Source organism: Nematolebias whitei, chromosome 17 (assembly GCF_014905685.2).
Source record: "Nematolebias whitei isolate Nwh7 chromosome 17, NemWhi1, whole genome shotgun sequence".
NCBI classification, from domain to species: Eukaryota; Metazoa; Chordata; class Actinopteri; order Cyprinodontiformes; family Rivulidae; genus Nematolebias; species Nematolebias whitei.
In genome coordinates this window covers 30654023-30668543 of record NC_056514.1, presented here as the reverse complement: position 1 = coordinate 30668543, position 14521 = coordinate 30654023, and the positions used below count along the sequence as shown (strand labels likewise).

At 38.1% G+C, this 14521-nt stretch overlaps 1 protein-coding gene across 1 annotated transcript in view; it reads right to left on the bottom strand.

The window, feature by feature from the left end:
• polr3a (polymerase (RNA) III (DNA directed) polypeptide A) overlaps positions 1–14199 on the bottom strand; it is a 35461-nt gene extending 21262 nt beyond the window's left edge. Inside the window, exons 1-17 of the mRNA XM_037691096.1 lie at positions 14005–14199; positions 13451–13586; positions 12248–12385; positions 11663–11834; positions 11366–11520; positions 10244–10483; positions 8359–8521; positions 7866–8002; positions 7670–7773; positions 7454–7595; positions 5850–5990; positions 5670–5739; positions 5360–5487; positions 5147–5285; positions 4418–4582; positions 1926–2098; positions 1186–1297 (exon numbers count right to left, since the gene is read on the bottom strand). Of these exons, the coding sequence (XP_037547024.1) occupies positions 1186–1297; positions 1926–2098; positions 4418–4582; positions 5147–5285; positions 5360–5487; positions 5670–5739; positions 5850–5990; positions 7454–7595; positions 7670–7773; positions 7866–8002; positions 8359–8521; positions 10244–10483; positions 11366–11520; positions 11663–11834; positions 12248–12385; positions 13451–13586; positions 14005–14048 (2359 nt within the window). The 5' untranslated portion in view covers positions 14049–14199. The remainder of the gene's footprint in view (positions 1–1185; positions 1298–1925; positions 2099–4417; positions 4583–5146; positions 5286–5359; positions 5488–5669; positions 5740–5849; positions 5991–7453; positions 7596–7669; positions 7774–7865; positions 8003–8358; positions 8522–10243; positions 10484–11365; positions 11521–11662; positions 11835–12247; positions 12386–13450; positions 13587–14004) is intronic.
• Between the last annotated feature and the right edge of the window lie 322 nt (positions 14200–14521).

Genomic DNA, 14521 nt, shown 5'->3' with positions numbered 1-14521 from the left:
ACTGTGTTTAAGTAATTTTAGCGTTTAGCTACAGTTTTACTGTGTTTGGGTAATTTTAGCTGTTAGCTACAGTTTTACTGTGTTTACGTAATTTTAGCTGTTAGCTACAGTTTTACTGTGTTTAGTTAATTTTAGCTTTTAGCTACAGTTTTACTGTGTTTAGTTAATTTTAGCTTTTAGCTACAGTTTTACTGTGTTTAGTTAATTTTAGCTTTTAGCTACAGTTTTACTGTGTTTAGGTAATTTTAGCTTTTAGCTACAGTTTTACTGTGTTTAGGTAATTTGAGCTTTTAGCTACAGTTTTACTGTGTTTAGTTAATTTTAGCTTTTAGCTACAGTTTCAATGTGTTTAGGTAATTTTAGCTTTTAGCTACAGTTTTTGCTCATTTTAGTTCTGCTCTGCTCGTCGTTTAACAATTCTGTCTCATTTTCTTCAACAAATTTCTGCAGTCATTCAGCATTCACACTGCATTTTTGCAGTTAATGCAAACGTCTAGTTATTTATTTTGTTCAATGAATTGACAGCAATACAACAGCAGTAGTGGTCTGTGGTTGAGCCAGGAAGGACAGATGGCATAAAAACATATACAAAGTCTTTGTGTGAGTTAGTTCTCTGTGGCGACCCCTGAAGAAGGGAGCAGCCGAAAGAAGAAGAAAAATGTATTGACAGCAAATTATTATTCATTAAAGTTAAACAGGTCTCTCTTGTAAATGAGTCCTTGAGGCTCAATGGGAACTAACCTGTATAAATAAAGGTTGAATGAATGAACACAAAAAAATAGCAATTTTCTTTATTAAAATGTTATTACTGTCTGTATGAATGAATTTATACCCAAACACTGTTTTGAGAAGTTGGTGCCAGGACCCAAAAATTATTTGTGCACCACTTTAATCGGCTCAGCGATGGGAGTGCGAACTGGTTTCTGCTCTCATTTACCCCCTGCCCTTCCTCCATTTCCTCTATTTTTACCCACATTGCACAGCAGGGAGAGGCCACACTGGTCAGCTACCATCTTGTGTTTGTTTCCGTGACAACAGCCTGTTGAATAAGCTTTAAATATTCAACATGTTGGACATATAATCCTACAGGGAATGCGTTGAAGTTTACTCAGTTTATCCACCAACTACAGACAAATATGAAAGACCTGGATTGTAATATTAATCATGGTAAGGCAGCAAGCTTACCTTTGGAACCACAAAGAGCCATTATGAGGGGGCTGTTGCTCTTGTCGAGCTCCCTGAGACAGGCGCTGCCAGCTCGGTCTCTGATCACCGAGAGCTCTCTCAGAATGAGAGCCTATTTAAAAGCAAACAAAACAAAAACACCTTCGTAAGTGACATTGTCTTACACAACACACAAGTAAAGCAATGGACAGTAATTTATCTCACAGTGGTTCTGTGCAATATTTAAAATATTAACTTTTTTTTTTTTTACTTTCTTGGCATTATAAAGCTATGTTGTGTTTAAAATTGAGAACGAGATACACAAAACAAACAAACAAAAAAATCATTCAGTTGTTAAATGTTTTAAATCCCGATAAACCCAATGTTCCATTTCAGATGGAAGCAGTAAAGTTTAAGAATAACTGTAACATTAACCTTTTTTTTAATCTGACCAATTGATGAACCATTGTAGTTATTCTTTCTGCTGCCCCCTTCTTCAGGGGTCACCACAACGAGCAAACTCACATAAAACAGATGATTAGTTTACGCTAAATACCCTTCCTGACGCAACCAGGGCTAAAGCATCAGGATTACACGATCACAGCCCCGGATTAATAAAACCTTAGATACCCCATGTTTGAAAAGGTCTTTTATATCACATCTGCTCTCAGACACACCTATTATACTGAATTTAATTTTAAAATCACCTAGCTCGTTCTTAAAACTTTATGAAAGTCAAGATGCAGGTGACGCAGCCTCACCTCCAGGGTCTCCTCTGCTGAGCAGCCTGGCTGCTGCTGCAGCTTGCCCGTGTCCAAAGCTTCGATGTACTCGTCACACTTCTTGTAGCCGTCATCTAGTAGGTCCTGTTTGGCCTTCAGCAAACCCTGACCCGGCGTCACGTCACCGATTCCGATCGAAAACCCCCGATTGGCTAAAAGTTGGGTGTGAAATAACAGTTAAACACAGCATTGAAATAAATGTCTAGTTAGCAGAATTGTTACCTACTTTACAAAAGTTTCAAAAAGTACAGTGGAGTTAATTTGTTGTTTTGCTTCAAAGGAGAAATGTTTCTAAAAGGTTTTAAAAAATAGTTTTCAGAGTTATCTTTAATATTTTATTTTTTCCTCTCAAGCTCTTAAAGGAGGCGCACACGTTGCTCCCCGTTTCCCTCCTGCTTTAATTTTTTGCACTCTGTCTGTGTATCGGAGCAGCTCCTATTTTTTTTACACATCTCCCAAAATGGAAACTACTGTTTTGGATCTGACCAACTGGACTTTCAACGTATATTACAAATTCTTTCAACAAAGCAACAGAGTCCTGGAGAACCCTCATCTGCTCGGACGAGGCGTGCAGCTGGATAGATCTCGGCGGGGGATGCGTCTACCTCTGCTATCGACCGAGGATGCTGAAATTGCCAATAATTGGATTTATGATAACGGGTTTCCTGTGTTTGGAATAGTCTGGATCCTGCCTTAACATACAAAGAAGACGCCACAGCTAATTTGGACCTCGACAGGCTGCTGTCTATGTGAAGGTCTGGTTCGTGCTGGAGGACTCAAAATCAGCTGATTTACGAGTAAAACCGTAAGCTGGAAGTGATTTGAATCGCACGCCACCTAAAGCTTTGGGACTCGTCAGCATGAAAAAAACATCTTGAAGAAACTCGTAAACACAGACCAGTGGAACGCACCCTAATCTGGATATTCCAGACCTTGGAAGTATCAGTACAGATTCAAGGCTTATGGAAAAATAGTCTGCCTGAATAAATCAACAACTGTGGTTTTCTGAATCTCTCCCCAGCTGGCCTCGGAGCAGGCCGACTTATCAATTTCTCCTGGGAAATGTGTAAACTAAGGAAAAGCTTCGTCTATCGCAACCCCCCTCCTTCCCCCCCTTTCTGTGGAGTCTTATTAGAACTATACCAGCTGACCATCTTATCAGGACAATGGACTATCTAAGGCTTCATGGGCCGCCTCGTTTGTAAATGCATATGTACGTGTTCATAAATGTGCTTTAGCTGGCAGAGTTTTTTGATGTCTTAATAAGGCTTTTTTAATGCCACTACCTCTCTCCTCATGGCTTTGTCCCTTTTTCTGTCTAAAAATATTATTCTGAATAAGAATAAGAGGGCCGCGCTTTATAGCAGCAGCTTCGTGCACTCCGTCTATCTTTCGGAAGACTGCACGTACATGGTCTCGTATCTCGGTGCAATGATAATAAAGCTTATTCTGATTCTACAAGCTTTGCTTTGAACTTTGACTGCTTTTGGAAAAACTTCTGTTTTTAGTGAAGCTTATTCAACACTGAACTATAAATCAATCAAGAATAAAAGCATACCTAACATGAAGGATGAGCCAGTGTGTGTACATATCGGAGAAAACACCACAATTAATTCTTTAAATTAAATCTTTAGATGTTTTGTTACAAACAAATTGTCACAATGACAACTTGTTTAGACAGCTGTAATATAAAAAGATTATTCCAAAATATACAAGGTGTTTATTAAGAAGTTTCATAGTGACAACAAGTGACAGTGAACAGATTTTTTTTGTTTAGTTAAAATGGATACCGTATTTTTTTTTTTTTACTATAAGGCTCATTAAGGCTGCTGATCTGTTTCAATGTTGATGTGTTCATGCGTGCACATCTGCTCACAGACTCATGTTCATGTTTGTGCTGATGTTCAATGTTTTTATGTTATGAGTGCTTAGTGTACATTTAGTTGATGTTTTTCTTAGTTCATATCTTAGATGTTATTACTGTTTTTCTTATACATTTTATTGTTGGATGTAACTGGGACCTTGTGTACATAATTTCGCTCCACCACATGTACCACATGAGTGAGGTGCGAATGACAATAAAGAAACTCTGACTCTGATTAAGCGAAACGAACACATTTTGACAGATTTTTGAGCGCCGTGTACCACATAAAATCGGTTCAAGGTCAGTAAGCACAACCAGAATTAATACATAAGGCGCACTGGATTATAAGGCTCACTGTTGGTTTTTGAGAAAATTAAAGAATTTTAAGTGCGCCTTATAGTCCGAAAAATATGGTAATTCCAAAAAGTTAACATCTCCAAAGGGATTTGTCTTCAAAGAAAAATATACCAGCGCATAGATCTGTCTTGAAGCATGTTTGAAAAAAAGAATGACACTGGATCTCTATATTTTAGGAAACACTACCTTAAAGAAAGACCCCACTGAGCATCATACTGTTAGTGTCAAGCAAGCACTACAGACCACCTACAGAGATACACTGGAGCAAGTCTTGCCAGGCGGGACATGGCGTTGGCAGCCTCCAGCTGCCCCCAGTCTCTCAGCAAAATGTAGAAAATGTTGTTCTTGGAGCCAGATCCCAAAGTTCCCTTGTCCATGCTACCACACATCAGCTCACTGTTGTGAATCACAACAACTGTGGAGGTGACAAATAAAAATGGAAAGAGGCGACGCCATTAGAACCAGAATGGAAACGTCAACAAGATCAACAAGACAGTCTGTTTGCCACTTGATGCTACTTTAGCCGCACAAACTGAAAGACGCTCAGTTCATATAAAACACCCATGAAATGTTTGTTTTTCCTCTACAAAACTAGTATTTTCAAAAAACAAGAAATAAAAATGTATTTAGTCTCCTAATTATAGACCATGTTTCAAAACTTACTGAAGCCTTTATCATATTATGTTTTTTTTATAGAAGGTTAAACCAATAAATACAAAAACTTGACCTTGCAGGTGAGTGCAATTTACGCGATGCTTTTTGTAATGATTACAGTAAAAACTTAGTGATAATACAAATAAGCTGTAGAAATGAACTGTACTTCATAAGAGCACGCCTACATTTTATTATGACCTAATGTTTCAGATACAGTATTATGATGCCTCCTGCAAAGGTGACCATCTGATCAAAGCTTTCATCTTTATAGGGTTGTAAAAACATGTAAAGCTTGCTAAGCAGACGTTTAATTTAATAAACTCACACGAGTCATTAAAGCAGAGATCCTCTCCCTTGCCACAGTACTGTTTGCCCTTCGTCCGCAGGTTTGCATTGACTGGACAGTCCTTGCTTGGCTTCAGAATCATGCTGAAGATCTGTTTGCCCGTCCACAGAGCAATGGGCTGATAAGACACAGGGCAGAATATTAGTGGCATAAGAACAACTCTACGGTTATGATACAGTACAAGTTAAATACCTTCACAATAGCTGGGCGAGGAAGTGAAATCCTGACTTTTTCATCTTTACCCACAAGAATTGATGCCACTATCTGACAAGCCTTTGATCGGTCAAAAAAGGTGTCCTTCAGCGTCAACAGATAGGCACCTTAGAGGATTAAAATAAGCTGTTAAATCATATAGTTACATGTGGAAAAACTGCTCCACAATCCCCCCATAAGGCTCATCAGTGTAGCAAGAAAATCTTCAAGTTTGACTTACAGAAAGAAAATAAATCTGAAGCTTTATATCAGACAAAGCACTGTGACTGCTTCACGTCACTGCACCAACCTGTCAGGAAGTCCTGAATAGCAGCAATTAGAGGTTCGCCATTTCTTGGTGTGACAAGATTGGCTTTGGTCTGGAAGACGAGACAATCTTCTCAATCAAACAGCCGAGTGCCAACAATGAACAGTTCCTGAGGTCATCTCCACATATAATGTATGAACACTGAGTTGTGACGATACGAACCCCCATCAGGACCAGAGCCTCGGCTTTGGCCTCTTCAGTCTGAGGCAGATGGAGATTCATTTCATCGCCGTCAAAGTCGGCGTTGTACGGCGTGCACACGCACTCGTTGAACCGAAATGTTCTGTGTGGTTTGACTCTTGCCTGTTCAGATCATGGAAAAGACAAATACTGGTAAGAAATTCTAACGAATAAATCCACATCCAAGTTAGGAGGGTTACCGTTATCAATACTTGAATCCAAACGCAGAAAATTAGTTCACAAGTTTCATATAATGAGGCTAAAACTGAGTTTAAGTGCAGAAAATAACTGCAATTATCTGCTTTATTCTAATCAGCCACTGTTTTTCCAAGATTTCATGCAATGTGTGAGAGTGTTTCTTAACCTTTAAATGCAAAATTTTCCTTAGATTTGATTTGGTCTTGCGTTAGAATTACAAAAACTTGTTTTAAGAATGGATGGTACAAAACAGATTTAAGGTACTCGCTACTTCACAGCTTGACTTTCAAAGACCTTTTTCTTTTGCGGTTCGTCAAAATAAGATTGAACACAAGGAGAAAAAAAAATTAGACACGACACGATTGTCAACTTTAATATTCCTCACGTGATTGAGACAGTACTGGATACTGTACAGTAAAAAGTTAACGAAAAAATTAAATACTTTGGACAGGCGCCGCCATTTTTTAGTTTTCTCTCAATAAGCCTACACTGTATCATAAGGACTACATTTCCCAGAAGCCCCATTGCCTTCTGCTGAAATACGTAAAGTTTTGATCTGATCCGAAAAAGTTTGGTTCTTATTCATACTTTGATTTTGGTGCCCCAAGGAGTCAGAGAGCTGTACGGAACCCACCGGGAACTGGATCAGAACCGGACCTCCAGATCCATTAGCGAATCTGAGAGCGGGTAGCCGGCCCACGAGGACTTCTGAGCGGGGGACGCGCCACCGTAGGTCCAGCGCTCTTTCCGGAGCTCACCACCACTACCCCGAGCCAGAGAGCTGACCAGAACCAGCAGGGTAGGTCCGCCGAAACAGAACCAAGTCAGAGCGAAACCAAGCCGCTGCTGTTCTGCTGAGCAAAATTTAGTAGCTACATATACGTATGTTGTTAAAATGATGTAGGTTTAAGAGTTTAGAACATTGCAAGAGTGTGGGAAGAGTTTCTAAAGCCTTAATATAAATACTAAGATAAATAAAACGTCGCTACTTCGCGGATTTTCATTTACTGCAGGGGGGTGAGGTCCAGAACATAAACCCAGCGATAAACGAAGGACTACTGTAATGACGTTTGAACTTCACTATATTAAAATTATCATGAACATTTGATAGAAGAAAATTTAGTGAGTGTGGTTAAAATTACATGGTAAACCAAATCGAGCTTTAATAGAAGAAATATTACTCTCTTAGTTGAAGACATTTCAGTTTTCCAATTTTTTATAAGTGTTTGGGTGCACAACAATGTGAACACAAAAATAAAGTTATGGGAAAGAACATGGTTTTTTTTTTTTTTATCGTGTTTACATGATTATCCATTTCAGTGTAGATACATAGCATGAAAAGAGTTTAAGCTCCACTTTGTGGCCTAAACATTTGCAGTCAAACTTACAATGTGGGCCATAATGCTGAGTTTGTGAAGAGAAGGTTGTCGGTTGAAGAGAACGATGTCTCCGTCTATCATGTGCCTTTCCACCACGTCGCCAAACCTCAGTTCCTGAGCAATCTTTTCACGATTCCCATATTTCAAAAATCTGATAAAGACAAAAATGTTGTTTGTTTTAACGGTCTGCTCTTTCAGCTGAGGGTCAGACAGACACAACCTCACCTTTTCATTTGTGTGTGACGGTTCTGGATAAAGTTGGCTCCAGGGTGAACATCAGGCCCATTACGAACAAGCTTTCTCATTAGCTCCAGATTAGCTTTGTTTACCTACGGAGAGTATAACAAACAGACACCCTTACTTTAATTACTGACATTAAAGTGGCTGTTAAATATATTGGCTAAGGAAATGAATAACTCACCCTCTCTGGGTATGTGAGAATTTTAGCCACGTGAACTGGAACAGCCACCTCGTCGATCCTCAAGTTTGGGTCGGGGGAAATGACAGTTCGGCCAGAGAAGTCCACTCTTTTCCCTGAGAGGTTTCCTCTGAATCGACCTGAGTAATCACAGTAAAATAAGTTATCTTTAGATCATTTTGTTAATTTATTGTCTGAAAACTGTCAGAAATACTTTTATAGATTCAGATATCGTCCAAAAAAACAATTATACAACACTATTTTTTTTTTTTTTTCTGAAATGGTTGCAGTGAATTAAAATACTGTGGCAGAATTTCTCTCTTACTGGACATTTCACACTGCCCTGGATACTTATGGACAAAATACAGCAAGGTTACAAATTTGACTGATTTGACTGAGAATTTTCTTCAGAGAACAAAGTGCTCTCTGGCAGTGCGAAGAATAATTGACTAAATTCACCTAAAGTAAACGTTCAATGAGATACGTGACACTTCACCTTGCTTTCCCTTTAATCTTTGCACAAAGCCTCGGGTCCATTTTTTTGGTGCCATGTTGAGGGGGATGCCAGAAAGTTCGCTGTTGATATAAAGGGCACACTGAAGCTGCAGGAAATCCCAGTCCTCCATGATCATCTGGGTTTTCGCTCCCGTCATGCGATGCTAAACAATCAAATAAAAATTTAGATGAAGAAAGTTGTAACTGGGAAATACAAGACATCTGATAAACCACACAGATATTTTGGAGTCATAAGATTTAATTTAATTCATTATTATATCTATATTGCGTTACATTTTTTATATTTTTAGTGTGTGTTTAATGTGTTTTCTTAAGGCGTGTTTTTGCACTGGAAAAAGGAGTGGCTCTTAATTTCATTGTACTGCGTATAATGACAATAAAGGCATTCTGATTCTGAATTTATGACAAATATCACATTGTTCTATAGTTTTCTAACAGAGCATTTTGCTCTCAGACTGAAGGTTTACTTGCAGCACTTATAACTTATACCGTATTTTCCGCCCTATAAGTCACAGTTTTTTGCTTAATTTGCACACCCTGCAACTTTTACACCAAAACAACTTATTTATGTTTTTTTCCCCATATTTATAAACCAATTTTTGCCTGAGATATGACTGTTTATATTCATTCTGACATTGAAAATATTGAACACTACCATTTTCAGCTGCTAGATGACGCTCGAGTAGTATGGCATGTTGTTGTGTCATGTAACAGGTAAAAGTGGCTATTAATGACACAACTGACTTGCCATAGCTGCCATCTTCATCCAGTTTGCCTGGAGCAACCGTCAAATGAGCTTCATTTTGCTGCGCCGCCTTGACAAAATGCAGCTCATTTGACCATTAAAGTACATTTATTAAGTAAAAGTTCAACTGAGACACAACTTTAATATAATGTTGAGCAAACAAATAATTGTTTTTAAGTGTTAATCTTGTTAAAGTCCTCTCGTGCATGCACGCTCCCGCGGCCGATCGATTTTTGGCACAACACCGGCCCACATTTCTGGGTTGTCAGTGGTGACACATAATAGATGCGACGCTTACAGCGAAGCAACATATTTATGTTTTTTTTCCCACTTTATTAGACATTTTTTGGACTGATGTGACTTAAAAGGCGGCGCGACGTGTACGGCGGAAAATACGGTAAGTTGAATTGGAGCCACAGCTTAGTTATCAGACTCCTCGTTTATGAAACCAACTTCCTGTTTCTGTCTGTGAAGCTGATTCCGTCTACTTTTAAGAGTTTCCTTTTTGATAAATCCTATAGTTAGGATTGGCCTGGGTTTCCTGAGCTATCCCTTGGTTATACTGATACAGACTGCTGGAGGACAAACTGATCACATATCCCCACTCTGTTGCTGTCTTTATCTCTACTATCCATGTTTGCATTTGCACTTATTGCTCTTTTTGAGTTTGCGTCTCCTTCTTGTCCTCTCAAACTCCCAGCTGGTCGAGGAAGATGGCCGCTCATCCTGAGCCCGGTTCTGCTCGAGGAGTCTTCCTGATAAAAAATAAGTCTTTCCTTTCCACTTTCATAAACAAACTGTTCAGGATGGGGGATTGCAATAAAATTAAAATTTTACTCAATTGGCTGGTTTCCAAAGATAAGACAATTATTATTAATTGGCATTTCATAATGTACTGGATGTACTGAATGAATTTATTGCAACTGGATTTAAATCTGGATCTGAATTGGATTTATGATTTGGACTTGTTTTTCATTTGCATAATTCCCTGCGAAGACCTTTGCTGTGAATTTGCACTATATAAACAACTAAACTGCATTGATATAAATGGTGATATAAACTATCAAGCATTTTTAAAGCAACGTTTTAGCTGCACGCAGCCAATAAACAAACCGCCAACCTTTTTGATGACATCATTAAGAAAGATTATCTCCGTCAGCTTCATGGTGAGGTCGTCCTCATTAGTGCCCGACTTCAGATCGCTGACCACAGAGGGTCGAATGCAGAGAGGAGGCACGAGGAGACGAGTGATGATGAGATCTGCAGGCTTTCCTGCCTCGGGGTTCATCAGGAGCAGGGGGACGTCTTCTGCAGGAATTCTTCGCAACAGGTTAAGAACAACGAGAGGGTTCAAGTTTTCCTAGAAAAAGACGAAGAATAAAAGCACAGTTATGCTGAATATAAACCACACAGGGCTAGTAATGACAAGAATTTTATAATTAAGCATACAAAAATAATTATCCACTTTTTTTTTTATTTAGAAAAACAAAGTTAAAAGAATCATACCATTAAACTATGAATAATGATATCTGAGAAATAATCTGATATAAACTAGGGATGCACTATATTATCAGCATGGTACCGGACGATATTAGTGATAAAGTTAAATATTGGACATTCCATCACAATAGGCGAGGTTTTATACATTATATATATTGTGTATATATATATATATATATATATATATATATATATATATATACACAAAAGGAGCTGTTTTTGCATGACAACCCAGTGACAAGGATGCCTGCAGCGCCAGCACAACGTTATGACGTCACACGCGCCGCTGAGTTTAGATTTGTGAAAATGTACAAATTTGCACTGTTCGAGTGTTGTCATGATGTTAAGAGTAAATGTTGTGAATAAATTTGACATTAAACATAATCCAAGTTGAAGTGTCACATCATTTTCAGCCCTTTTTTTGGCATCTGCATTTAGTAGCAGACCAAATTGACAAAGACTGTGCAGAATAATGTAGTTTTTTTAATTCCGCAGCAGCTATGTAGTAAGGAGGTCTGGGGGGGGGGATATCGGTATTGGTATCGGACAAAGTTTTAACATATCGGCCAAAAATCCAATATCGTGTATCCCTAGTATAAACTTCAAACACTTGTTCTTTAAATAAGGCACAGAATTTTAACACACAGCTCTAGTCCTGCTGAAACACCGTCAGCTAACAGTTCAGAAAACGCAGCTCGGCAAAAGAAAATCAAATGATTTTATGTAAAGCTATGAAGCTTACCTGTGCTCTGGACAACAGAGGCTCCATTAGTTTGTTGTGTTCGATGGCCGTATCAAAAGACTGCAGGAACTCAGAGACAAAAGAATCCACAACCTTTTTGGTTGTTTTATACTTCTCATGGATGATCTTAAGCAAGCCACACTTTTTTACAGGTCCTGAAAAGTAAGAAACACATTTCTTTGACTATCAAGTTAACATGATGGAGGGAAAAAAGTGAAAAAATTAATAAATAAATAAATAAATAAATAAATAAATAAAAAGTGAAATTTGGGGGGGGGGGGGGGGGGTGCGGGTTACCATTAAAGGCAGAACAGTTCAGACAGACTGTTCTTTTACGGCATTTATCAGAGATTTTCTTTTTCAACCCTCGTTTCTGAAGATAAGCCAAGTTGGGTCGTTTCAAGTAATCTATGAACTGCTGTTTCTCCTCTTTTGTCAGCATGATGCTTGAACAAGTCTTGCAAATCATCTAAACACAACAAAATACACCACAAAGAAGATTATGATGAATGAAATGCATTTAAACATATTTGAAATTAATAAGAAAATGTAATAAAAATATTAGAAAAGCAAAAACTAGTACAACAGCAGACTGAAAACGGCAAACTCCAGCTCAATTTTATTTTTTTTGTCTATTTATTCCATTCTCCCATTTTGACACTCTGGTGACCCCTACAGGAAATATGACGGTATTACACATTGCCTTGTAATCTTGTAGCTAAAGGCTGACGCATGCACTGATCCCACTCCTCTGTTATGGCCTTGAAAAAGATGTTTCTAAGTACCTTCTCAAAAAAGCTTTGCTCTATATAATTTCTAATCCCTTGAAATAATTGTAAAATACATAATTCTATATGTGTCATGACCAACTTGAGTACTCGCCTGTAAGATTCCTATGGTGGCTTTAAAATAGCCAACATGAAAACATGGCAGTTCCAGATCCAGGTAGCCATAATGTCCTAAACAATCTGCCAGATTCTTTCCACATGTCAAACATGGTCTGTCCTTCTCACTAGTTCCCTGCAGGAAGTATAAAATCAGAGGGACAAATGTGAAACACAGGAACAATCTTGAAACAAGCTTTTTTTATGCAAACAAGGCTTCTTGTTTAAAAGTTAGAAAGGAGAAAAAACAATTAAAAAGGGGGCACAGTAGTGAAGAGGTCAGTGCCACAGTTTCATAATCCTGAGGCTGCAGATTTGAGGCTCCTGGCTTCATTAAAAAATTGTTATAGACTAGATGCTAATGGCTGTGGGCAGGAAGGATCTCTTGTAGCGCTGTCTTACAGCAGATCTGAAGAAGGGCATCAGACTTAATGCATGTTCACTACAACTACTACTACTTGTAAAAATAAAAAGATTAAAAACTATTTAAAAAGGTGGCCAATATAAAAAAATTCTAAGTAACTCTATAAAGTTTGTGGAAAACTTTTTTAAAAAGTCTTTATTTTTTGTGAACAAGGTAGTTTTACTCTAAATACCTGAATATAGGTTGTTGTTGTCACATGCTGCTGAAGGTTTAAGATATTGCTGCTATAAGTGAAACAATTGGAACAGCTAGAACGACTGTAGCATATTTATGCATGAAGATGCAAGGCAAATACTAAGTTAAAATCAATTAGGACTAAACTTTTTTGCAATTGTAAAGATTGATATTCAACAGGACCTAGACTTAATTTGAATTTGGAATAAATTGTTAATGTCTATCAGTCCATCTAATAATAAAAATTTAAAGGGAAATTCTAGAAAACTCACAGACCTGAGATTTGTGTCCTAATTCGGTCATTGTGGGAAATCTTATTCATTTTTAATACTGTCAGGTAATTGTAAGTACTGTTGGCTGTTTTGTAAAAAAAAAAAAAAAAAAAGTTTTGTAAGCTCAATCATCCAGGTAGATAACTACAAAAATGTCTCAATCATTACATGATTTAACCATTTCTGTTGTTTTGTAAGTTGTTTACACAACTTTACACAGTTATGAGGGCAAGTCTTTTACAAAGTTATTAGATTAGTCTGACAAGAACAAAAAATAACTGAATAATAGAGCCAGTTTTTCACAGATCTGGGAATCCCTCCCATGCCATACCATTCGGTGGTCCAACACTCCATAAGGCAGGGGAGTGCGTTTGGTGTCTTGGCTGTACAGATTTTTACTGACCACCTGGATATGGGCCTGCTTTCTCATCTGTTCCGCAGATTTGATCCCAAAGCAGATGTGGCTTCTGTAAACGACACGCACAAGACAAACAGAGCAAATCAACAGATTTCCAGCAACAAGCAACACTCATGACACCAGCTGCTAGCAGAAATACTCATATTGTGGTATTTGTTTCTACAACTGTTTGATACAGACAGCAATGCCAAGTAAAAAGGGACCCAAAACATATAAATAAACACTTTGGTCCAACAATACTCTCTCATTTTACTAACGATACATACATTTCATCACTTTGCAATAGCTTGCTAACGATACGTGCAATCAATGGCAAGAAAAGGTTACATTACTTTTAACAACAAAACTTGTTATCTAGCGCATTCTCCTGTACTCAATTTTTAAGGAGTGAAACAGAATGCTAACAGAATTGCAAATTAATCCGGGTAGCCAAGAGAGCTAACATGCTAGCAGTGCGTTACGCTCACATTTTTTTGGCCACATCCGTCTCTCTGAACTGCTCCTTCACCATGTTGGAAGCTTGACCTACAGAAACACTCGCATAAATTCAATTTAACTATAACCCTGTCCTCATTTCCACATGCTGTCACTCTGCTTCCTCGTGTTGTGAGCAAACTAGCAGCCGTGCACTGTGATGCTAGCATGTGAGCAACAGTTGTGCTGCATTCAAGGTTCATATGTAATCCTGAAGATTTATCCGACTGTCTGTTAATATTTTACAGCGCGGACAAAGAAAGCTCGGCAGTGTTTCACGCACTTATATTTCATGTTTAAAGGTAAAAAATAAACAAATTGTTTTCTTTACTTTTAACTTCCAAATATTGTTTTGAAATAATTTAGTCTCGAGTTCGTTTTTAATTGATTTTCAAGGTACCTATCAAAATTACGAGAAGTACATGAATGCACCATAAACTCAACAACTTCCTGTCAAGAAGAACTGCAGCAGGAGCTTAGCAAGTGTGTGCTGCCATCTAGCGAATAAAA